Below are 27,516 nucleotides of genomic sequence, written 5' to 3' on the forward strand. Positions count from 1 at the left end.
TCAAGATCAAATGAGTTTCATTAATTGCGTTTGGTGATTTTACTCCGGCTATTATTATTATTATTATTATTATTATTATTATTAAACATCTATATATTAAGAGTTCCTTCGCATAACCGCAGGGACTATCGATCTATTTTATGTAATAAGAAATTAATTGATACTCCACCATTTATTAGTGTAGGGAATATAAACAAAAAATCTCTGCGAATTGATCTATTCAATGTAAATTTTACTCTACTTAAAAAACAATATTTAGATTGTACTATCAAGTAAATATATAAATTCGCCATTGTTCTGTCTGGTGTATTGTCTATTAAATTCCAATTATCTTTGGTTTGATACCGGTATACGTTTATTTTTATCTAATCATATTTCTTGTTATATATATTCTTATGAAGTTTAGTTTAATTTTATTAGTGTCCATTGTATTTTACTTTATTATACATTACATCACAGTTTTCAATTTATTAGACATGTGAATGGAGATAATGTTGAAATTTTACTTTGTAATCAAAGCTTGTATTAAGTTCATGCATGACGTATAATTTTGTATTTGATTAAAATAATTTGATGTACTCCCATGCGCAAAAAAATTGCGCGTATACTGTAACTCACGATTTTCCGCATTTATTCCTTTTTCCTTACGTTTATGGGTAAAATTGAGTTATTAGTATGTGGAGATAATAGAGAGCAATCCATCTAAGGAGATATTTCCAAAAAATATAATAAAATAATAAAAATATAAACAAAAAACAAAATTATGCTCGGCTTTGTGTATACTGGCAACGATGATTTCTAGGGATTTTTTCAGTAGCACAGCACGATTGCGGAGGGAATTCAGTAGGGGAGTCGAGGAGATGATAGTGGATAGTGGACTAAAATGTTGCATTTATTGGTTAAAACCTAGTGTGTAGATTGCCTGCCAAATATAAATTAGCTTCTGTAACTAAGATGTCGTACGAAAATATAGAATTAAACAGAAAAACTCTTATGTTAAGGTTCGAAGCGATACGCACCATGGTTATGAAGATTATTTCTTAAGAAAAAAGAACAAATACAACGTAGCCTCTGTGGTTAGGTGGAAAGAGTGGCGGACTCGTAGATATTTTATTATTTTGACACCACATCGAATCCCATCCTATCCCATCCCACTTTTTTTTAACAAAACATTATTGGAAGTGTATAAGTTTGATCTTAATAAGAACCGAAACAGTATAATAAGGAAATAACTTATTGACAGTATCGACGTATTTATTCAGTATTAGAATACGTGGAATATTGGAAACAGTTATTGTTTTCAGTTTATGGTCTTGTATGTTACCCGCCCGTTCTTGAACAGCAGACAACTCACTTCGGATTTGTGTGTCAAGAACAGGAAAAATAACATACGCGACCTTGACAGTCTTCCCAAGTTTACCCCTTGTTACAGTATATCAACATGACACTACATCGAATGATGCTTGTTGTCGTGAAAAAAAGGAAGAAAGGAAAAAGCTGATGTCAAATTATCGTTTGTGTGTGTGTGTGTGCTTGTGTTTTTTTTTTTTTTCTTTTTAGAGTATTGACTTTCTCCCTCTCTCTCTCTTTTTCATATCCACAATTGCAAGAAATTATGACCGACCTTTGTGGGTTTATTGGGAATAGGACGATTTATTTTGGATTGCTAACAGACGACATTTTTTTAACCATTTGCTTTAAACTTTGGCTTTGTGGCTCTTAGCACCCACGAAAGGTCATTATAAACTATAAAAGAAGTTCCCGTTTTCACCGGCCGCTGAAAAGATATTGGGGAAGAGAACAGTGTTTGCCGTAAAGATAATGAATTAAAAAAAAGCAAATTAAAACAAATAATTTATAAATCTTTATAATGCACTGTAAAGTTACGAGCGATTACGGCTAAGAATTTAACGTAAGATTAAAATTACGAGTATTATGTATTATGATTAAACAAATAATATACAATAAGTAAGCTACAAGCAAATAATATATTTAACAACCTGAGTGCTTAAAAACAATTACTTTATTTTTAATTTTTATTTTTTTAAAATTATTTACTTTGATTAGATGGCCTGTTTGATTTATAGGAATGATTTTTTTTTAATTTTATTTATAATTTGCGCTAGCGGCAACGAATGAGAGTAGGGGATAATTTATATAACACTTGCGTTTTATTATGCACTGCACAAGGAGGGTGGGGATTAGGTCAGCCGCAGTTTTTTTCTTTTCTTTTTTTTCTTTCTTTTTCTTTTTTTTTTTTTTTTTTTTTACAGAAATTTGGTTTTCTGTAAAAGTCAAAAACTAATTTGAGTTTTATGCTTATGTTTACTAAATTCTAACGACGACAAAAACACGATTTCAAAATGCAATCATAAGTCTGTGTAAGGGATGTTTTCGTTGAACGAAGCTAAATTATACAGATCTATGTATGCGGAACACGAATATTTCCAAAAGATAGCATGAATATGAACGATAATCATACCATATTTCTACATTATATAGTAGCGTGAAAAACTGATATTAAAATGATATAACAAACAGGCATAAGCTTTTTTTTCTAGCACGGCAACACATTAAACTTAACTCATTAAATTTTGGGAATTACAAATTATCACCTTACGTGTCGTTGTATTCCTATTCGTTTTCACGTTCGAGCGACGAAAGAAGAAATTGTAGTAATAGTGATAAAAATCGAATTCGAGATTTCAATGAATTCAAGTTTCACGCCCCCACATATGGAAAAAGTAATTTTGATGTCTGTCCATCTGTTCGTCTGTCGGTTCGTCACGCTTTTTCATGTATTCAAATAGAGGCCATATTGTTCGACGTATCTGGACCAAATTCTAGACATGAAGTTTTTATAACACTTTAAAAAAACTAACTAACTCTATGGCCTATGGAACCCGGAGGTTCAATGCCGCGTTCACAAAAGCTCTCCACTGATTTCTATTCTTAGCTAACTGCATCCAGTTTCTACTTTGTATTCCAATCTCTGCGAGATCCATCTTAATATTGTCCTCCCATCTGCGCCTAGGTCTTCCTAATGGTCGTTTTCCGATTGGTCTTCCAGTCAAGACTTTGAAAGCATTTCTACTTTCTTCCATTCTAGCTACATGACCCGCCCACCTAAGCCTCCTAGACTTGACGACCCTAACAATGTTGGGTAGACCATATAAATTGTGTAGTTCCTCGTTATGAAGTTTCCGCCATTCCCCATTCCCGTTCCTCTTGGGTCCGAATATTCGTCTCAGGATCTTGTTCTCAAATACTTTCAGTCTATGTTCTTCCCTCAGAGTAAGTGACCATGTTTCGCAGCCATGCAGAACAACGGGCATAATTATCGTTTTGTATATTTTAAGCTTCAAATTCCTCGACAGAATTTGCGACAACAAGAGATTTTGAACCGAATAGTAACACGAATTCCCTGCTTTGAGTCGACATTTAATTTCTTCGTGAATATGATTTTCCTCTCTTAATATTGATCCTAGATATTTGAAACTATCCACTTTACCAAAAGTATTATTTAATATTTTAACGCATCCATAATTTGCTGTATTCCGGTCCCGACGCACTTCCATGTATTTAGTTTTCTCTGCATTTACTTCTAAACCCATGTCCCTGCAAGAGTTTAATAAGATCTCTGCATTTCTTTCTATTGTTCTCCTATCATCCCCTATTAAATTTACATCATCAGCATATGCCATAACCTGGTCAATACCGTTCAACTGTAGGCCCTGGTTGCTATCTTTGATTTTTCTTATAGCGTATTCCAGAGCGAAGTTAAATAATAATGGCGACAACGCATCTCCTTATTTCAGGCCATTTTCGACGTGAAAGCTCTGGACAAAAATTTTCCTACCCGGACTTTACTTTGGGATTCATTTAAACATATCTTAATTAATCTAATTAGCTTTCTCGGTATTCCAAGTTCTGTAAGAACGTTGTATAATGTTTCTCTCCTAACCGAGTCGTACGCCTTTCTAAAATCAATAAATAATGTACCGGGGTATTGTATTCCCACTTTTTTCCGAGTATTTGGCGAATGGTAAATATTTGGTCGATAGTTGATCGATTTCGTCTAAATCCGCACTGATAATCTCCAATAATTTCATCTGCGTATGGGGTCAGTCTTGCTAACAGAATATTTGAAAGGATTTTATAGGATGTTGATAGAAGAGAAATGCCTCGATAATTATTACAGTCAGTTTTGTCGCCTTTCTAGTAAATTGGAACAATGATTGATTCTTTCCACTCTTGTGGCAATTCTTCCTTGTTCCATATAAGGAGAATGAGTTTGTGTATCTTGTTCCACAAATTTTCGCCTCCAGCTAAAATTAACTCAGCCGGAATTTCATCTACACCCGGAGATTTGTGTTTATAACACTATCGTTTCGAATTCTATATCCTCCGACACCTAAAAATAAGGGTAGTTTACTGAAGGATGAAAATTTAAAATCATTAAATTGTCTCAAAAACGGCTGTAAAGATTTTGCTTGTATTTTTACAAATATAGTATGAATCATTGCTCTGAAAAAATACGTAAGGTGTAATTTACTGTATGGGATGCATTTTTTTGAACAATTTTCTCAATCACATTTTATAAATAAATGTATCATTAATAACCTGACAATATGACACAACTCGTTCGTCCTGTAAACATTCAGAAGAGGTAGTTTAGCCTACTCTTCGACGATTTTCCCATTAACGCCTGACCCAATTTTGTTCATATTTCATAAATAAATTTTACATAAATAGCCTAACGATATGGTATAATTCCATCATCCTAAAAAGCTAGAAGTGGTATATTACTTTTCGGAGCAAGTTTTACCCTACGATTTTGTCGATAATTACTCTGGCAATTTTGTTCGTATTTCATAAATAGCATAACTCGTTTGTCCTGAAAATATATACAAGGGATATTTTATTCTTGGGGATGACTTTTTTAACGATTTTCTCAGAAAGTACTCAGACGCTTTTGCTCATATTTCACATACAATTATCTCCTTAATAATTCCAATTTATGGCATAAGTTATTTCTAACAGAAATATGACGAATGGGTACTTTACTTTTGGACGTAAGTTGCTTCGAACAAAGTTTTCTAAAACACATTATTTTATTCGCATTTCCCAAATAAATGTTTCAGTAATAGCTGCAGCCTAACACGAGTCAGTTTAAGAAATTCGAGCGAGAAAATTCAGTGCGTTTCATCCGTACCCATTCTTAAATATATTTTTAAATGTTACACGCAATCACAATTTTCCTAACAAAATCGAAACTTCTTTTTAAATGTGCCTTGTTGTGGCCAAATGGTTCAAGTGCATTGGTTCTGGATTTGATTCCCGGTGAGAGCTAGTGTATTTTTATCCAACGTTAAGGAAAAGGTGCAAAGAGAAAAGTGTTTAAACAAGTCTAACCAAGCTAATGAATAATACAAAGAAATAATACAATATTACGAAATTATAGAAGAAACGTTGTTAATATTAGATATTTGCGTGTAAAATGTCCAACCCATGACTGTCAACTCCAAAGGTAAGAAAGTGAAACATCCAATACCAGGTTAATCAGTGGTCTCTAGTTAAAGCTATCCTACTAGGAAGTGATTGAGATACCAAAAAATATTGTAATCGCTGGGAGACATGTTAGGAGAATACATTGGGTGAGAGAGTTTAATACTGGAACTCATGAATAGTCTCTGCACCTTCGTTGAGTATTGAAGTGCGTAGGTCTATATAGGTTTGCATTGAAATGAGCATTAATACACAACATCTGTTGAACATTACGGGGGGCTTGCGGACAGGTTTACAATACATTTTACGGGGTTCGATATTGTAACGATCCTAGCAAACTCCTCAGCCTTTCCGCACTGTACTCTATAAGTTAAATTCGTGCTTAATTAAAACTGTGTTTAAATTTAACACTGTTAACCGTTAATACCTGTGCACTACGGGCAACAATCCGCCAGTAATTCTTTATTTTTGCCCTTTGTTTTAGCGTCATAAATGTCTTTGTTCATAAATTTCTTTGTCTATGGGAGTTTTGCATATACGTAGCGTGGACATTAAATTTTGACTTCTACGCCATATGCATCTAATTACAAACACACCTATAGAACGAACACAACAAACTTGGAATATATAGTTTCTGTATGGAAAATCATACACGAGGCGCTGCACGGGAGAGCAGTGTGCATACATATGACAGTCAACTTCCTAAGAAATTTATAATAATAATAATAATAATAATAATAATAATAATAATAATAATAACAGAAAACGAAACAGTTATTTACATAATGTATTTATTTAAGCATGGAAGTGCAATAGATTTAAGTTATTTCTCTCTCTCTCTCTTTGAAGGCAACAACCTTTAGGGTGCCAAGACGTAGAAAAGGACTTGTGGCACTCATGACTATAGAGTGGTGTGTGTTTGGCACATCGGGTTCCCTCGTTGTTAGCCCCAGCTTTCTAGACCGGATGCAGTTATTCCCGGTAGAAAATACAAGAAAATATACCTTTCTATTACTATTAAAGTAAATAATTACACTCATTCCCTCAACGTGATACTTGTTTGTTTAACTGTATACAGACAGCTGATCCATGGGAGAATCGTTGATAATAATAAATAAAATAAACTCGACAAATATTCTTGTAATTTGCTGGGCACGCCAGTGTGCCTGTTATCCGGTTGTGGCACACTGGAATATAGGGTATGGCTTTCTAATTTTTCCCCAACTATTTTAACTGCTTCAATTGAAATTAATCTATAATAACAAAACTGAATTTAGTCTTCTTACCCTTCGATTTAGAAATAAGGTCCGCTAGAATTGTATATTTAAAAAATAATAATACTCAGAATTTTATAGAGTAGTTTGTTTTATTCGAAATGACATACTTCCTGCAACTGTTTGGGTTGGAATTATTTGAGATCAAATCTTTAAGTTTTACGACCCACGGTTATACCGACTAGGCTAAAGGACACGGTGATGATGAGAAACGAATGAAATGGTGGAATGAAGAAAGTGGGAGAAAACGGGAGAACCCCGAGAAAACCCATGCACGTGGTGTTTGTCCACCACAAAATTCACTTGGTGCGAGCTGGGGTGGAACCAAGGATCCCATGCACCAAAGGTGAACGCTTTATCACTGAGCCACCGCGGCCCCTCTGAAATTATTTATAGGAGAGAGTGACTACTTTATGAAAACTTGATATCGAACACATTTGTTTAAAAATACCAGCTTTTTGTGAAATATTGCTTAATATTCAGGAAAACCTAAGTCAATAAAATAATAATAATAATAATAATAATAATAATAATAATAATAATAATAATAATAATAACAATAATAATAATTATCTTAAATTAAAAACTCTCTGGACCTAGTGCATTGGCACAATTCCACGAATTAAAAAGAGTTTGTTTACTTCTCATGTAAGTGTAGAAGGACTTAATCCCTGTTGCTTTCAATATACGAAGAAAGTGTCCAACTGTCAAATGATATGCTACATAAAATGCTCTATGCAACATAATGTAATATAGAGTCATCATTTCAGGTTGTCTAAAGAACACTTTCGTTTTAGCAAGAAAGGAAGAAAATAGAAAATACTCAGTTTTAACCTAGTAGATAGTTTGCAGATTTAAGAGAAAATGTACAGAGTTGTTGGATATTAAATGTAGTTCGGATTAATGGAGTAAGACACTGTAGTTCATTGTATGAAATATACTGGGAGTGACCAAGCCATTGCCTATGGAAATATCGAAAGAGATACGTTAATGGTGTTAGTTGCAAAGTGTTTTAGAAATGAAAAATTTAAGGAAATCTCTAAAACTCTGAAATCACAGATCCAAATTGACTAACTGCTAAGTAAAACTGCTAAATCTGACTAAAGCAAAAAAAAATCTTAATGACCTGTGTTACAGTTTCAGACACATCATTCTCATATCAAAACTACGATAGAAGTAAATTATGAATACAGGTGAATTTGCAGTTCTGGAATACCAACAAATGATTTTGCTAGATGTAAATTTTGGGAAAACTTTTTTATAAGGTTTTAGATTTATTTATTGCTTTGTTTGTTTATTAGTTTCTCCATGCCGTAAACGTCGCCAACACCTAGTGGCCCACTTGCTGGTAAATGGCGATCGTCAATATAGCGACGCGTCGAAGGATTGCCGCTAGTGTACCACTAGTGGCAGGGATTCGTCGAGTCGAAGCAGATATCTAGAATCGGGGATATTGAAGTTACCACCACGTAACAGCGAGGACTTCATTTTGATCCCTGCTCCTTTGATTTGTCACGGAGAATCGCAAAGGGACCAACACGAACTATCGCCAGTCATGTGCATGCGGTTATTATTATATATTACTTTTCCCTGACGAATTGTTATTATAAGGACAATACTTGAGCTCCGGGGGTCAAGAGTAACTCCTGCCTTTACATCATGAAGTGAAAAATCTTGAGATGGGTGCGTATAATTGTATGAATTTAGTTGGCAACTGTCGCCGATCACTAGCAAGTGAATATGGGAGAACTATCAAAAAAGTAAATAGACGCTTGCCATTTTGTTATAAAATTACATGACGAGTGCATTTGATCTGATTCCAAACAGTTATCGTCAAATATACACGGTTAATGGAGCACTCTGATTAGAAATATTAAAAATACTTCAACGATTTATCACTCTACAAGCTGTGTCTTCATATTCGCCTCCGTGGCGAATTCGGAAGAACACGCAACTAATAACCCTAAGGTTGGTGGTTCACGCCAAGCTCAAGTCACTTTATTTTTACTTTTTTAAAAAATGTTTGTAGACTCACCTTAATGCAAAGGCGATTTAACGTATTTTAGGGGAACAATTTTGTGGTTCGTTGGCGTTCCGTCGCTTCTCTGCCGGTGGTGGTATAATTTTCAAAGTGGAAGTGGGACCAATTTTTGACTGCGGGACCACCGATTTTTGGGGACATGTCGCTAGTTGCCTATCGGTAGTCCACCGACGCTTACGGCATGGGGTTGTCCCCTCACAAGTGAGGCAGATTGTAATCGACCAAGAGTGTTTGGGAAAAATGGGAAACATCTTCCGACTTCGACTTCTGAATAATCCGTTTAGGATCAAGTCGAATCAAGGCTGCGTCACGGGAAGGTAGAACAAGTGAGGCAATCTTTCCAAGCACTACGCTGAAGAGCCTCTGTCTGATTCAAGACTTAGACTCTTCAGGAAAAGTAACAAGTTTATTACTTGTAATTTATTCTTTGAGTCAAAGTATTTTGCAATAAACCATCGTTTTGTAAGATATTTTTACGATTGTATACTATTAATTTCGAAAATTGTACTCATTCCCATCATGGATTTGAAAAAATCAAAGTCCGAACAAAGAAAGATCTTCGATCCACATGTCTCTTTCATTATTGACCCTTAATTTATTTTAGTCCTAGGCAAAGCGAATCGACGGGATGGCTCTAAGTGGAAACATTCATTTAGATGGTTAGGTAATCTGGAAATTCCTGCTGTTATTTCACGAAACACAACAAATCTTGAGAAACAAAAACAATTTTGCTTACCAGGGGAAGGGAGTAAATCATCTGCTTACGTTTGCTTAACTAGGAAGAAGGCAAGGGCGCCGATACTAGGGAGCCGGGCCCCCCAAAGCTCATGTAGATCCCCTTTGTATTTATGAATATACAATATTTGGCATAATTTGAATGCAATTTGCCTTAAAATCCTAATATATATCGTCTGCATTTGAATGCCCTCCCAGAAAAAAAATTACAGAGAAATCGGCGCCCTTGGAAGAAGGTCTAGTGAAAGGAATAAAAATGTGATAACGTAATGCTTGAACAACTCTATCTAATGGAGAAAAGTAAATTAGTATTCAACACTTCTTTCAATTTTAAGCATTTCAAACATTCTCGTAATTTAGTAGCGTCCCGGATTTGCATTTTTGAAGTACGGGTACTCTATCTATACCTTACGTTTCAGACCACGCACTTAAGCCGCTTTGCCACAAGAGGCACATAGGAGTTTTTCTTTCGATTTCCTTAGGAATATTGAGAATGGTATGACTTTTAAAACTATGTTTAAAAAAAGAATACATATCGACACAATAAGATGATAATCTAATACCTAGGAAATATATTGAATTGTTTTTAATTTGTTCTCACGCTACCAAAACAGTATTTATTTTTTTTATTCCAGCCTTTTAATATAAGCATTTCACACTATTGTCTGTTCTAGGACAATACAATTCTAGTTCATGTATATGCTAGCTTTGGAAATACAGTAGAATTTCGCTTATCCGACATAAACAGGCAGGCAGAGCGCTGGATAATATGGATAGATAAAGACCTATTAAAAGTAAAACTTATAATATAATTTTACATATTACACATCTAATAATAATGTTTTATAACAAATAACTGCACTGCACTGAATCAGGGACGTATCCAACGTGAGGGCCTGAGGGCTGTCCCCCTCCGAAACTCAAGCACTTTTTAATAAACATGCTTTTACCCTTTTGAGATTCTTTTATATAAGTTTACTAATAGTCAGTGTCCAAACTTTGGGCAATGTGCTGTTGTCTTGTTATAATTCTAAGAACATACCATAATGCCATTATACCATTTGGAATTAAAGAACAGGAATTAAATAGGATTAACATTTTGTTTCCGTTCTGTTTTTAACTTTAATATGTTAGAACGATACACGCAATGTCTTCTTGCTATTTTTGTTATGTGATATACGTAGCAGACAGTTTTCTTTAGTTACATTTCTCTCGAAAATATGTTTCATTTTGTTTGTGCTATAATGCAGTTTCCAAAGTAAACCGGTTTATAAATGAAAAGTAGGAAAAAGTTTAAGAGAAATACAGAACTGTTGCATTATTATTATTATTATTATTATTATTATTATTATTATTATTATTATTATTATTATTATTATTATTATTATTATTATTATTATTATTATTATTATTGATATTGATATTTTTAAAACATTAGAATTACGTGCTTACGAGGATTCGTGTTGGGCCCCCTCCGAATAGAAAACCTGGATACGTGTCTGCACTGAATGATAGACATATGAGTCAACGTGTAGACGGGCGCGCTAGGCGATATACTCCAGAGCATGAAAAATAGATTAAGACCACAACTTGCAGTTCTTCTTGCCGATTGGTGCTTTCTGCAATGATGTATCGGATCATACGGTATGTGTAACAAAGGATGGTCGGATAAGCGAGACCATGGTGTATTAGTGTTTCACGCACCTAAACCTGTAAAATGTTTGTATAAACGATTATCTTTCACTCCCTAGCTAAATTTGTGGGTATGATCACACACCTTGCCTCATAAAGTATAGTCTTATAAAGAAAAAAATATTTTTTTTTAGCAAAAAGCTAAAAGGGAAGTCAACTTCAGTAATTTACTTTAGTTTTTTTTTTTTTTTTTTTTTTAATAATGGCAAACTAGTCCATTTCATCACGATAAATCACGTTTGATACTAAGATGTCTTTTTCTGTCCGTATATATCCTTTACATTTTGTTGGAGACAAAATTGTTATTTTCCCAAGAAAACAGGGTGAGAGAAGCTATAAAACAACATGAACTGAAAACAATAGCTATTACCAATAATACTGTAATCCTGGATATCAATAAGTTGTCCTTAGTATATTGCTTCGGTTCTTATTAACATAAAAATTATAATGTAAAAAAAAAAGAAAAAAAAGAAAAAAGAAAAGAAAGAAAGAAAAAAAGAAAAAATAGAATGGGATAGGATGGGATTCTATGTGGTGTCAAAGTAATAAAATATCTACGAGTCCGCCAGTCTATCCACCTAACCACAGAGGCTACGTTGTATTTGTTCTTTTTTCTTAAGAAATAATCTTCATAACCATGGTGCGTATCGCTTCGAACCTTAACATAAGAGTTTTTCTGTTTAATTCTATATTTTCGTACGACATCTTAGTTACAGAAGCTAATTTATATTTGGCAGGCAATCTACACACTAGGTTTTAACCAATAAATGCAACATTTTAGTCCACTATCCACTATCATCTCCTCGACTCCCCTACTGAATTCCCTCCGCAATCGTGCTGTGCTACTGAAAAAATCATCGTTGCCAGTATACACAAAACCGAGCATAATTTTGTTTTTTGTTTATATTTTTATTATTTTATTATATTTTTTGGAAATATCTCCTTAGATGGATTGCTCTCTATTATCTCCACATACTAATAACTCAATTTTACCCATAAACGTAAGGAAAAAGGAATAAATGCGGAAAATCGTGAGTTACAGTATACGCGCAATTTTTTTTGCGCATGGGAGTACCATTCTTTTTAATTTGTTTATTTTGTATTTACTATGATGTAATTATCCATTGTATATTATTTGCATATTTGTGGCCATTTACGACTTAGGCTGTGGTCACTGCTATCAATAAATTCAAATTCAAAATTATTATTATTATTATTATTATTATTATTATTATTATTATTATTATTATTATTATTATTATTATTATTATTATTATTATTATTAATAATAATAATAATAATAATAATAATAATAATAATAATAATACAAGTATTTCACTAAATTTTCAAGTTCTGAATTTGATGATTAATAACTCGAGAACCAAAGGTTCCTACTTTATCATATCTGAAATGGTGTTAAACTTTACTGAGCTTGGTGAGTGTATGAAATAATGTGTTCTTTCCCTGACTTATTGATCATGAGATTTTGAGATTTGGGCTAGTAAAAGCATAAGTACAAGTTTGATGGAAAATGACTCGGGAGCCAAAAGACTTCACACCATAATGTTTCATATGTTACCACCACGCTGATTTTGGTTAAAATCAGAGAGTACCATCAATCGCGTTTTAGTCACATTTCTTAATTTTTCTGACATGAGCCCAGAAAGAACGTTGATGATCAGTAACTCATCTGGACATTATAACATGTCATATGCACGCATGGTAAACTTGATAAAGATTGAATAAACTTCATTGAAGCAAGCAATATAATATTCTTTCACAAATTCCAAATTCAATTTTCATGACCAATAACACAGGGTCCAAATGTGTGCATAACCCTACCAAAATATTTCACGTGTCTCGTCAAAATCTATCGTCATCACAGTTTTGGTGAAGACCGAATGAATTGCATTGATCGCGTATGACATATACCATCTTTCTCATTGATTTAAAAAATGACATGAAGAATGAAAATGTTTTCATTCAAATCTATATGATCCCTACATCTTTTATAATAAGCTGTAGGAATAAAAACGAATGTAATTAAGATCAGAAAAGTTGGAATGTTATGGAAACGTTATATCTTGCACTGAAGAAGCTGAATTAAAATGAAATCGATTATCCTTTCCTTAATATTTAAATTAATGTGTGTATATTTCAAGTATATAATTTCAAATATATATATATATTATTCCAGATATTTCCACTACAAGAGCAGGAGCATCATTTCATATGGATACCTGTAATCCTTCGTGCTGCTGTGGCGTTTGGTTACTCCTTGGTTTCACATCTTCCAATTGCTAAAAGTGTATGTTTATATACCATCAATTTCTTATGACTTTATAGTGTTTCAAATTAAATACTTTACTTTATACATACCTTAGTGCAGAAAAAAAAAAGATATTATGAAAGAAATTTAGCCTTAAATTTTTGAGAAATTTTTACACGGGAGAAGGACTGCTATGTTGCAATAACTCGTCAAACGCATAAATTATTTGTTTATAACACTTCTTGAGCTATCGTAGTCAAACGTTGAAATTACGATTCTAACTATTTTAGGCACAAGGAAAATCAGAATAGAAGAAATATATCGCAAAAAACAATGAGTTTTAAACCTTTAAGTCTTCTTTTTCTACCTAGGTATGTATAAAGCAAAATTCACCTCCACTGTTACAACAGCAAAACACCTACAACTAGATATCAGGATTATCTTGTTCTTATACAACCTTGTTTTCATGTTATTGTTTTAAAGATAGATAACCCTTTCAACTTGTACATCACCAGTCCAGAAAAATCCTACATTTGGAGCAGAAGATGTTGAGTCGTAATATAGGACTTCCAGAAGATACATGGGAAGCAAAATAAGAAGCTTTTCTGTATTTGCACAATATAATACACAACTAGGAAGAAATCAAACCCATTTTGGAAGTTTTGACCATATGTGCCAATCGAATCAAGTGCCAAATGAGAGATAAGTGTGAACATTTTTTTCGGTTATTGGACCCCCTGTCTACGAGCATCTGGTTCGAACACTTGTTCTCTGAATTTTTTGCAAACAAAAAAAAAACTTAAATATTTGAAACTGTTGATGATCAGCAATTATCGGCTTAAAACCAATCAAACTACAAGGAAAAATACATTTCACCTTTTAAGTCATGTTGTGCACCAACCTGTGGTGTAGTTTGTGATATCTCCGGGACAATAGGAATCTTATAATCTTGATGCATTTTTGAACCACTCATACTTTGTGAGCTCCCACGTGGCTAAGCGGTTAGTGTAAGTGCCTTTGGCATGGGAGACCCGGGTTCGATTCCCGGCGGGGGCTCATATGGTTCGGATTCCACGTTAATCGGTAGGTCTACGTCTCATATAGCCTCGCTGTTGAAGGGACGCTAAACAAAAATCAACTCATCAACCTCACGCTTTTTTTTAGAAGTGAATTTGCTCGCTACAAATTACTAACTGCCAAGAAATTTATTTTTGAGAAGGATTATCTATATTTCTGTCTAATATTGGTGTCACTGATAAAATACTAGCTTTCAACTTTATCAAATACCTTCAAGATGTCACAGAAATTTCAGTCATCTTCTAGTTCGATGCCACAGACGTCTTTGTCTTCTTTACGAATCAGCTGTCAGCGTTGATTCAACGTCAATAAGATCAAATGTATATGATGTCACAAGTTTATGGTAATTCTCCTGCCTGCGGCAAACAATGCTTTAAGTGTGCCGGTATAATCCACTTCAACCAGGTCTGTTCAAAAATGGAGATCGAAGAGATGAGGGAGAAAATAATTTTAAAATGTTTATTTATAATGCAAAGGATGAGATTAATAATGTTCCTGTTCCTAATAAAATGATAAATCGATTCTCAAGGGAAAGATTTGATGAAAATCTTCGAATGGAATCTGTCAGGTGAACGAAATTGTTGAGAAAGTGTTCATAGTCTGGGCAGGCGAGTTCACACAGAAATATTATGGAAGAGACATATGCCGACATATTGTGGTCGCGGATATTAGTCTGTGAAAGAAAATTAATGTAGTAAAAGATTGTAGATGACATAGGGTAAAAGAGGGAAATTGGGTGGTGGAGGTAATTGGGCGGAAAACTTTATAAAAACATATATTTTGCATTTCAGTATATTTTTATGGAATTTAATTACACCCAAATATTGGATGGGTAAATGTTGATAAGAAAAAAAGCTTTGATTAATTTTGGGAAGGTGTAATAATGACACACACACACACAAACTGATTTGATTGAGAAATGACATATTTGAAACCGAGTTTCAGGTTTGTGTGGGTTTTGGTTTGAGTCACAATAAATTGCTCATCTGTTAATCTTTTGAGCCAGATTTATTATTGCTGGTTAAAAACATCATACGGATGCTGCCGTAAAGAGCAGCAATCTTGAATCCTCACGTTGAGGCAGTTAAAATTTTATTAAAATTTTTACCTCCCATTTACCCCAGGGGGTAATTGGGCGCATGATGTGGGAGTAAAATGCCGGAAATCATTAAGTGAACATTTTTCGGTTATAATTCATTTAAATGTTGTGTTATCTTTGTATTTTATGGTGTACACATTTGCTTCATAGTGCATTGTGCTTATTAAGCTATTTTATTCAACCTAGGCCTCCAATGGCCGTTGCGTATGCCAATAGTGATGATGGTGTAAATAGAACCTGTTTATCAATCCAGAGTTCCAACACATGTTCTATTGTAATAGTTATAATTATTTAGTGTTAGTCTTTACCTTCTTCTGTGTTTGTTTGAATAACAGGGGCCTGTTATCTTGGGTTTATTTTATTTTTATTTATTTATGTATTTATTTATTTATATGTTTTCGCCTAAAGTTTTGACGGCTTATAGTTTTCTTTTTCGTATGTGATACGTTTTGGATTACGTTCACAGGACAATATATTATACTATAAACAATAACTGGAAGGCTTGAAACGGTATTCAAATTTCTTTGAGATTTAGAAATAAGTTACTCCTTATTCTGTGTAAACAAAGGTATAATTTTTTCTAGGCTACATAAAACTATTAGTTTTTAAGTGGAATACAAGTTATATACATCAAATGAAAGCTTGAGCTTTCTTCAGTTCACCAAATCACCCTCACGGGTTTATGTGCACTGGCAATGGTTTTAATCGTTTTGCACCCAATTATCCCCAAGGGGGTAATTGGGTGGAAATCAGACCAACAGATGTTGCAACATCAAAAGTAAAGATGCCGAAAGTTTACCAGTACCACAGTAGGTGCACAAGAACCTGCAACATACAATCAGTTCTTAAAAACTAGAAAAACATCTATAACTTGTAAGGAAAAAATTTGGAAAACAACATACCTCCTAATTCACCCATTCTACCCTATTGATTCTTTTGATTTGTAGTACATAGAATCTAGAATGTATAACAGAAAAGACGATTATTGAATGAAAGAAGACTTTAAGAAATGCTGTAGAAACTAGTTACAGAGATTACTAAAATAACCGAGAATCGTTAAGTGTTTGATCTTTTGAAGATCGAAATAAAAGAAAGGCGATATTAACATAATATAGTTATTGCTTAAAATAAGACTTTTGATTACGAAGGTAAAAGGGTTTGCCAAACTGACGGTTCAGATGTGCTGTAAAAAATAGGAAAGAAAAGAAAGTAATTGTTCGTAGGTTTGGATTATGTTCTTAGTTTGTTTCCGTTGTTAGATCATTTGTAAAAATAAAGTGAATGCTTTTAGCTTAATGTGCAATCTTTTAAGCTAAAGAAGGCGAATTAATAATGAAAGCGAATGATTGTGAAACTAAATATTTGTTGTTCTCCCAATGGGAATTGAGCCCGATACCAGATGTATCAAAACTACACGACTCACTAAAACCAGGAGGGAAGGCTGTAGGGTGTTTGTGATTAAATTCAATGTAACAACGGGAGATTGTTGAGAGTGTGTTTAGATTCTGCATAGGCGATTTAACGCAGAAAGTGTTATGCAAAAGACACACGTCGATATATTGTAATCACTATTAGGTCAGTCTCTGAAAACAAATTGAAATAGTGTTAAGATCATAGATGGCACACGTATTCTTTTGATTTGAGATATAGCTATAGGGTGTTACAAAAATTCATCACAATAATTTGGGAATAAATTCTCGCATCAAAATTAAAAAAAAACGTTCATAACACCCATCAAAAGTTCAAAAAAGTTCAAAAAAAGTTTGTAACACCCTGTGTAGAATCTAGATATGATAGCAAGAACGAGCTACCCAAGAAGGCTGTAAGAAGTAATGTAGGCTAATTACGAAGGTTATAAAGATAATTGAGAGTTGTTAAGCATGGCGGCTTTAGCGGATAAGCCGGGTAGACACAGGCCTACCCAAAAATGTTGAAAAATATAAGGTAAATGTGCCAGTCCTCGACCACCTAACTCATTTTCTTATGGTCCTTAATCGTTTTTCACTCAATGGAACAACTTAGGAAGTTGCAAGTAGCTCACATGTGTTCTTAAAACTATATTTTATCTACACTTTATCCAAAACTGAGATAACTTATACCATTTATGTAATATTAGTCGGAGAAACACCAGTAACCGATTTCTTTTAGTGTTCGACCATTTTTCGTTAATGTTCGACCGCCTACTGTTTAGTCATCGACCACTACTCGGTTAATGTGCTTTTAATTACAGTATGAAGGCTAAAGCATAACTTTACCAAACTAATAACATCTATAGATGTTACAGCATTAGTTTTTCAGTTATCACTTCGCACTTTCGCACAATAGCCGCTGAGATTAAGTAATTTTGTGATAGTTTTGTCAAGAAAGGGACCACAAAATTCATTTAAGGTTCAGTGGAATGCAGCACCAAACATGCTTCGTCTTCTCTGGGTTGAAGGGGTATAAACCCCATCTTCTAAATTCGTTTTTAATTTCTAATTGTGTTGCTACCTTGTATATCACTCTTTTACTTAGTGGTGCAGAAATAACACGTGTAACATTTTACTCAGTTTCCATGTAGAACTCCCGAAAACGATTTGAACACTGATACATCGCAGGGTTGAAGAATATGTGTGCTATTTGGTGGAAGGCAGTAGAGTACTATAGCATGGCTGGAACAAAATTCTCTGACTTCCATTACCAAGTGAGTCTTGTGGCCGTCGATTAGCAGAAAGACTGGTTTCTTAATAGAGGGATCATTCACCCATTTTAGGAAGCCGTTTGCTATCCATTCGTGGTATTTCATTTCGCATCAGCCGCTATCTGACCTGACCTGCCTATGAAAATCTCTGAAGAAACTGCACTGATGATGTCCTTTGGAAGATCTCTTACATACAGGTATATGACCGTCCGGGATACAATTTCTCCTGCTGCGGAAAAAGTGCAAGGCAGTGTTAATATTTCTTTCTCGTTGCCCTTCACCTCGTACATATTTTTCCACGCTTTGGACCCCAGCGCCTTTCCTGATTTGGGACACAGTTGAAAGCTAGATTCATCAGCATTAATTCACTCAGAATCATTTAGAATATCAGATTGTCCCGTTTCTTTCAAGTATTTCTCAAGGTCCTAAAACCACAAGCGAATGTTTCCCTCGGTTATATCGTTTCGCACCTTGTTCAATGTTTAGGAACACGATTTGTGGGTGTCTCCTCAAGTAAGTGTAGTACCAGGTTTCACCAGCTCTATTGTCTTTCAACGGCATTTTGCGTTTTTCTGAATCGACATTTTCTTAAACACTGTTCAGAAGATCGCATTTCTTCTGTAGAAAGCCCTTTTCCTCATATAAAGGAGACAGTTTGCTAATCCCTCTTCTTTTTTCTGTGTTAGGTATGGTTCTGGATCTATTTTTCGCTTTTTGGGACTGTGACCATGAAATTTATCCATCAGCGTTACCCGAGGGATTCCATAGATTACTGATGCCTTTCGTATGTAGCGCTTTTGCGACAAGCCTCCAGAGCTTTTTGTAGATCCTCGTTTGAATAAGCTGGCAGTTTAAGCTTAGGCCTACTCTCTCATTATCTCTGAAAGAAACAAAAATTCTTAAGGACATGCAAAGAAAACAAATGTATTCCAGACGTAAGCTGATAGTAGCTATTCCGCTAACAATATTTGAATGCGTTCCACGACATAGTGAGAATAGTGTAGTTCAGTATTAAACGAATTAGACCAAATATAATAAATTTATTATTCAAATTAAATGTCATACCCTAACAGTGCCGTTAATTTTCCATGAAAATGTTGGGAAACTACATGAATATTCAGTTACTTCAATTTGAATTTATTTTATGACCTTTAGGCATCTACGGTTCCGACCGGGATAGGATGGGGGAGAGGATGTTGGAAGTTAGACGGCCAGGGCCTATTTTGAAGATACCATCCCAGCATTTGCCTGGTGTGACTGAGGAAAAATTCGAAAGAACTCAGTCAAGATGGTCGACCGCTGGCCCGACCGAATGCTAAGCCAACGCTTTACTATTTTTTTTTCAAAGTTCGTCTCAGCCGGGACATTAAGCCTGAATGCTCCTCGAGCCAATTGGAGGTAATCCAATCCTGACAGGGACACGAACACAGAAATATCGAGGACAATTAAAAATACCCTAGCTCTTGAGAGCGATTCGAACCCTCAGTGGATTGCCTCTTCACCATTACCATTGAGCTACGGTCATTCGGTGAATATTCATGTATTAACGGTAACACTCAGCAGATGATTATACAAATGTAAATTGATCACTGAATTAGTGTTTGAATCAAGAAATTCTGCGAGAAAATACAAACGCAAAGCATGGTCGGACACTGAGAAAGAAACAGCTAATCTTCGACCAGTACAATTGTATTACGAAAAGTAGTGGTCGAACACTAGTAAATGTTTTCGTATTCCATTATAACTTCAAAATTGATAACTAGGTACTCATTTCATGCAGATGAATCGAAAGTTAGTCGTTATTGATATTTCTACAATTTTTCAGTGCTCGACCACCCTGTGGTCGAACACTAGTTAACAAAGATTATTTCATAAGTCATTGTCCGACCATTACATTTTATTGATTTATTCTTCATACCTTACAGTTATCACTAAAATTTAATTACTAAAATGTGCTCTACAGTTTCATGTAACAGAATCATATGTGCATTTCTTACCTCGTGAGATAAAACTATGGAAAAGCACGAAAAACAGGGCGCTGTCGTTCCCATTTGCAACAGATTAAAGTTGTCGAAAACTCAGTGCGTCTTCCATATACATACATTTGATTGGCTATTACCGAATGCATGTGCAATCTATTTTGACAGTATCTTTGTGATTGGTTCAGAATAAGCTGCAATTCAGTTATAACGGAAAAGCATGCTTTTTTATCGGAAAATAAGCCTAATATATGGTTTTAAAGTGAAAAGTGGTCGGCAACTAGGGGGTGGTCGAAGACTGGCACAACCACCCTATAAAAGCTAAAAGACGCAACAAAGAGTAAATATATTTTCCACTGTTTATATTAATGGTAAATAATTATTTAACAAGCAGCATCAACCACTACTGTAAAAGTAATTTCCTACTGTCATTAATCAATCAAATGTGCATATATATCCATGCGCGAGGGAGCGGGCCTACCCAAAATTAAAATCCTAAAGCCACCCCTGTTGTTAAGTGTATATGCACTTCAAGACAGAAATGAAAGGGAGGTGTTTAAACACCATAGAGTTATTGCTTAAGGCTTAATTATTGATTAAGTAGGTGAGTGTCTAAAATGTAACAGGAGCATAAGGCAATATAACAGAAATAGCTTACTGCAACCTAATCCAATATAAATGGATGACAGTTTGGGAGGATAGAAGTAAACTGAGTAGTGCCTAAAGATTGTAAGAGAAACGTGGAAAAAATATTTTTAAAAAAAAAAAAAAAAAAGAAAGAAATATGGGGCCACTACGGCAATTGAGCATATTGATCGTTTCTATGGGTGACTTGATCTTTTTGTGAGCGATTTGACGGTTTTGAAAGTTGGCCGTTGTGATCGCTCAGCGATATAACTGGGTCCCAACCAGTCCAACTCCTTCATCTACATATCTTGTTTTCTTATGATCTGTTTTCCATTTGCTTCATTTGATCTGATTTTGAGTTTAATGTCCCTTTCTGCACAGCCGAGACTACATGAGACGTGGATTTACAGCTTAAGGTAGGATCTGAACCACATTAGCTTCCGCCGGAAATCGAACCTGTGTTTCCCACCCCAAACGAGCACTGACCACTTAGCCACGAGCGAACTCAGTGTTCCATTTGACCCAATGATCCTATTAATACATTTGATTTAGCATTTATCGCGAGATAATAAGTATGTTAACGAAAGGTAGAAAACTATAATGAACTTACGTAACAAAGTAGTTCTTAATGATGAAATTATGTTGATATTTGCAGTTTCTAAAATCTCGTTTTTCAGATGTACTTCCACTATAATAATCCAGAATCATTGCTCGAACACTTTGATCCAGCAATACTGCCAAAAGATTTAGGAGGTGAGCTAGAAGAAGAAGAAGCATTTGAGGACTTTGAAGAATATCTCAAGAAGAAGGACGAAATATTAACAGGTTTGCAATGTTTGAATAATTTGTTCTGCTTATAGTTCTACTTTCTGATTACTGCGAACTATGCACCCGAAATTACTAAAACTGTTTAGGGTTTCAAAGATTAGAAGACCTTAAAAGGAAGTTTGTTCATCTCTTGAAACCACTGAATAATATTCATTTGAGATCTAACACACTATCATCATCATTTTCATCAATAACCGTCCTTCACTGGTAGGTCACTTGTCGAAAATTCAGAAGCTTCTATTTGGACCTTTAGAGAAGCATTCTGATTTTGAAGAAGGTATTAATCGACCCGTTTTCTTTGTGTCTTAATCGAAATACCAATATATTCTTCGTTATTTTAGTTTTATTATCTTCTAGTTTACTGTAAGATATATATATATAATAATATTAATGTATATAATCTATAACTATTTCTAATAAAGTCAATAACTAAAGATTGTATTATTCCAACTATAGAGGAACCGTAGAGAAACAAAACAATACATTGTAGTAAATTTCCTTTTTTGCGTTTTAGTTTCATTTCTATAATATAGTTCATGGATAATACTATCGACAAAACAAGAAACTTCTCGTCTTATCTCGAAAATGAGACCAGTTTTAAGACCAGAAATACATTTTTTTTAAATTCGAGACAAGATGATAAATTTCTCTAGCATTATGGGCAACACTAGTTAATCCACATCTTATATCTCAAACATTGTTTTAGTCAAGGATGTTATAAAATAGAGGATCTGCCCATACGTATCTTCATCATATGAACTCGATGAAGCCAAAAAAAAAAAAAAAACAGAGAATCGTATTGGTTACTCTCGTTTCCACCGTAATTGTTGGCTCGAAACATTGCGATTTTAGTAGCGCGGAGTGGGCAGAGTAGGTGTGGCGAAGCTGTCACCTATGGCTTCACGATTTTGTTGTATGGGCAGATCCTCTATTTTATAACATCCTTGGTTTTAGTGTTACATATTCATATTATAAAAACTATAAATTGATAAAGGGATTGCCCGGAATAAATGAAGTAAATTTATGAATGACTAAAGATAAGCAAATCATTACACAACGTACTCTAATAATAAATAAGTTTTAAATTTCTCTTTACATATCTTTGTGAACTTCTTGTAACGCAAAAGGTCTCTGGTTACATATAAATCAAAGTAAGAACAGAATCAAGGCGCAAATTTTGAATGTGAATTTGAAAAGAAGACGAGAAAATATTTTCGAAAATCTTTATCTCATTTCGTTCATCTCGTAGACATCACTCAGGGAAGGTACATAAATGATAGCGCTATACATGTAGAAGAGTTTAGCTTGCGTTAATAAGCCTGTGATGTAGGTTCAACGTATATAGTCTTCAAGCCGTGATCTACAGGTGATCCTGCAATCTATCTTCTTGGATTGATTTAGTGTCCCGTTTCAACACCGAGGCTATATGAGAAGTGAATCTACAGTTCTAGGTGATTTAAAGATGAAGACCTACAGTAGAAAAATCTTTAAGTTTTACGTCCCACGGTTATGCCAGATAGGCTAAAGGAAACGGTGATGATGAGAAATGAATGAGATGGTGGAATGAAGAAAGTGGGAGGAAATGGAAGAACTCCGAGAAAACCCACGCACACGGTGTTTGTCCACCAGAAAGTTCACTTGGCGCGATCTGGGACCGAACCAAGAACCCTATGCACCAGAGGTGAACCCTCTACCACTGAGCCACCGCGGCTCCTTAGACCTACAGTAGAATCCGAACTAATGTAATACCTTCGAGTTTTAAGACTCTCCTACAAGGTATTGAATTCAGGACCAGATGTACCAAAGACGCGCGCGCGCTATCCATTAAACAAGAGAGAAGCGCTCTGCTTGGATTAAAATATGATGAGAAAGGCATATTTTTGTGTGAAATGGTCTTAACATAATAGTCAATTTACTTGCCAACAACTTTAGACTGAAGCATTGGTAGGATTAGGAGTCCACATGAGTAGTTGTTTCCGTCCTCCTTTACTTCAGTGTTCCATACGAACGTAAATCAAAATCGATAGATGCATTTTTAGCTCTCTGAAGACAATTGGAAATTTCAAGAAGTAGAAGACTCTAGATGTGAAGAGAAAGAATGCCAGAACTAATGTCTTTGGAGATCGATATCTGAATCATGTATCACTTACAGCAGAACTGGAATTAATTCACTTGATTATGGATCACTTCCCAGTCAATGGCTTTCCTTTAAAACTGGAGCTCCTTGCATCATTTTAAAATTTCAAAATGCAGCCTAGTTCTTTGTCAATTTAGAAAACGTTAACACCAAAATACGATTACAATACAGATATATTTAAATTCTATGTTATTATAATCGTTCAACGAAAAACATGTTCAAAAACAAGACATAAACAAATCTATAGATCTCATCAAACCGATAGAAAATGATACAGATGAGTGTAAATCCTCGTGCAAAATTTGCAGGAAAATGTGGAATTGCTGTTTTCTTTGTAAAGCTAAAAAATTGACCCTGTACGGTAATCATGTTACCTATAAGGATGAAACTATATTGAAGTAAGACACTAATCATGTTTGTTTTTATATCGCTAATAAAACAGCAGCACCCAGTGTGGTTGATATGGTTACTGGTCCAAAATTAGCATTAACTCTTGTACTTTAATGTTTGTTTAAGTATAATATTGTTGAAAGACAAGACACAAGTTGTACTACAGAATATACTTACTTATGTGAAAATAATCTGACTTAAACAAGAACCGATAACCGATATTTTTAAATACTACCAAAAAGTTGGAAACTTATCTGCTAGCCCGATCTGACAGCGTCGATACTTGACTCTGACTGATGTGTGTCTGAGCTCTTGAACCAGCAACTGTTGAATACCCAACGCGTAGCGGGTACTCTAGTTAGCTAGACTAATACTAGAGAATATGAACTGTAGACCACTGTTTCTCTGCGATATCTCATGCGCTTATTATTTGGCTAAGAACTCAGTGTCTATTACCGGTACACTTACCTTAGTTAAACTCCGGTTTCTGGTCTAATATAATAATAAAATACACTTATTAGCATATTTAAATCTTTATGATGAGAAAACATAACAGATCACGTTTTGAATGCGTTTTAAACTAGAAGAATAAATCCTATTAACATATTATTGTATATGTACAACGTACAGTACTTATTTTATTGCTTTCCTTTACCTATTCTACTAAATTTATTCTTCGTTTACAATAATAAACTGTAATAAATAAGGATTCACTGAAACTTTCTATCAACTTTAGAGAAGGGACTCGACATGTGACGTCACGCCAATAACGGGTCGTTTTTCTTTCTGAGACGTAAACAATACTTTTTTGGATTGTTTGGTGTTTTATATCTCCGTAATTAAAAAGTATTATTCTGAGATTTTTGCTATATATTGAACATTACTTCTAGGCGATAGTACCACTAAATTCAAATCTTTGATTACAAAGGAAATTTCCATTAGGTATAGTTGAAACAGTTTCCAGAGATGAGGAGTCACTTGAAGGAAGCCGGTCAAGTTGATCTGTAAAAATACCTGATTTTGGAAATACAAATAAAACCTGACCAAAACAAACTCTTTATTATTAGTATCTTATAATTTTTGAATTTCGGCAATAAGGCATTCTGATGAAGTTAATGATATGTTGTCGCAACTTTAAAAGAGATTAAATGTTCTCTTCGGTCAAATTTTATTTTTATCTTAGTTATGCGAAGTTCAAATCTAGATTGAACAACATTCAAACCTGATTTTTATCTTAAATGTGTTATGTTTGGACATAAAGTTAATTTACAATAGCAATCTCGGATTTCTAGCGGCGAACACATGTGTGTCATCTCTTTTTCACCTTTACTCTAACACAGATGCACGTTTTTCTTTCTTATTTTCCCTTCCTTTCAGTTACGAACTAACAAAATAGGTGTGAACACTAAAAAGTGAAATGTAAATTACTTTGGGAAATAGTGGTGGCAATGACAGCTTAGCAGACCTCACGATGCGGCAGAGTTCTGCACGAGCCGGAATTCTTAGCCCGTGCCTGTCCCGGCCAGTGAATTTACAATGTGAGGCCCGACCCGAGTCCGAAATGTTTTAGCATTTAGGCCCGAGCCTGGCCCGAGCTCATGTGATAGTCAAATGAACCCGAAATAAGCCCGCATTACAGAAACTTGATAATTAATGCAAAATTGTACCTTTATTTACAGCAATTACAGACTTAATTTTGTAGTTGTGCTTTAAAAGTTCTCCAGAAAGAACGGTGCAATATGTATATCGTTGTACAGTATATTTACAAAGTTAGGCCCGAGAAATATGGCTGTATATTTAAAAATTTGCGACCCGGGCCCGAAGTGATATATGCTTTTTAGGCCCGAGCCCGTGCAAACCTCTACTATGCGGACCCTTCCTCAAGTTATGACACTCGATTCATATGGGACTTCGATTTAGTTCCATGTATTTGTGTAGGGAAAGACAAGCCGGTTTCATAATTACTGTTGGAAAGTTAGCAACATGAATCGAAATTGTTCAGAAATTTGACATTCGTCGCTATAACACATCAGAATTAAAATTCGTGAAATCAATAGAAACCTCGCTTGAGCACATACTGATCCTAAAATTTAACCAAATTTCCTATTGTTCTATTTCAGTTTGTAAATTATTAAACGTAGTAGTTGTACTTCCAGATATTTCTGCATAATTTATTATAAGTAACATCTAATGTCATTGCAATTCTAAATAAAATTTAAATTTATCGTAGTGTGAAGATGTACTAAAGTAAATTGATTTGCTGTTTTTATTTCTTTTTCAGAAATGATGCAGTATGGGTACGTGGAAAAAGAATAGAAACAAAATCACCAGATAAAGTCTGATTCTCTTAAAGTGATTTTTACTCCGAACTAGGCCTAAAGTATTATTGTATCAGAATAGTGTATGACATTAATATATAGTCTCTTGAGGATAAATTTCTTCTCATTCTTATTACATGAACGTAACATTGAAATAAAGTATATTTAAATGTGTTCTTATTGTCGATATTCTGACATATCTAAAAAATGATTCTCAGTACTTTCAGGGTTTATAATAAGTTTATTTAATAAAGATACAAAAATGCCGTTTCATAATCACGGCATTTATTTATTTTAGTTTCTTTCTCAAGTAGTACTTTTGTTTCTCTGTAGTGGCTTCTGCAATTAAGAAAGTGTGTTTACAATTCAGTATTTGTGAGTTCTATATTCAATCTGGGGCTGGCCCTCTTGATTGTTTAGTGATGAACATATACAAGGCTAAAACAAAGATCCAGGTAGTCTGAAGCCCTTGATCTTGGTCTTGCTTGCAAGTGTCTTGTAAGTCTTCCTTTTAAGAAGTATTATGTTTTTCATAGGTATATCGAATACAAAAGATTATAGAAGCGTGTATCGTTGCCTGTCTTAATGCATCAATAGTAACGGAAATCTATTATTATTATTATTATTATTATTATTATTATTATTATTATTATTATTATTATTATTATTATTATTATTATTATTATTACTATTGTGATATTGTTCACCTTCATGTGAATATGATATGATAGTGTACAGAATTACGGAAGTTCAATATTACATTTCCTTGTAGTTTTAGAAGAACTTCACTAACATGTTTTGTTAGTTTACTGTTAGTTTACCTGCTGTCTTAGGTTCACAACTATTTTTCGTGGGATTTCAC

The 27,516-nt window shown here is 34.3% G+C and overlaps 1 protein-coding gene across 1 annotated transcript in view; it reads left to right on the plus strand.

The window, feature by feature from the left end:
- Positions 1–27,278, plus strand: part of LOC145693279 (retinaldehyde-binding protein 1-like) — a 76,561-nt gene extending 49,283 nt beyond the window's left edge. Inside the window, exons 5-7 of the mRNA XM_081769124.1 lie at positions 13,448–13,558; positions 21,659–21,806; positions 26,618–27,278. Coding sequence (XP_081625250.1) covers positions 13,448–13,558; positions 21,659–21,806; positions 26,618–26,652 — 294 coding nt within the window. The 3' untranslated portion in view covers positions 26,653–27,278. The remainder of the gene's footprint in view (positions 1–13,447; positions 13,559–21,658; positions 21,807–26,617) is intronic.
- The last annotated feature ends 238 nt before the right edge of the window (positions 27,279–27,516 follow it).

The sequence above is a fragment of the Thermobia domestica genome, chromosome 8 (assembly GCF_964235325.1).
Source record: "Thermobia domestica chromosome 8, izTheDome1.hap1.1, whole genome shotgun sequence".
Classification (NCBI taxonomy): Eukaryota; Metazoa; Arthropoda; class Insecta; order Zygentoma; family Lepismatidae; genus Thermobia; species Thermobia domestica.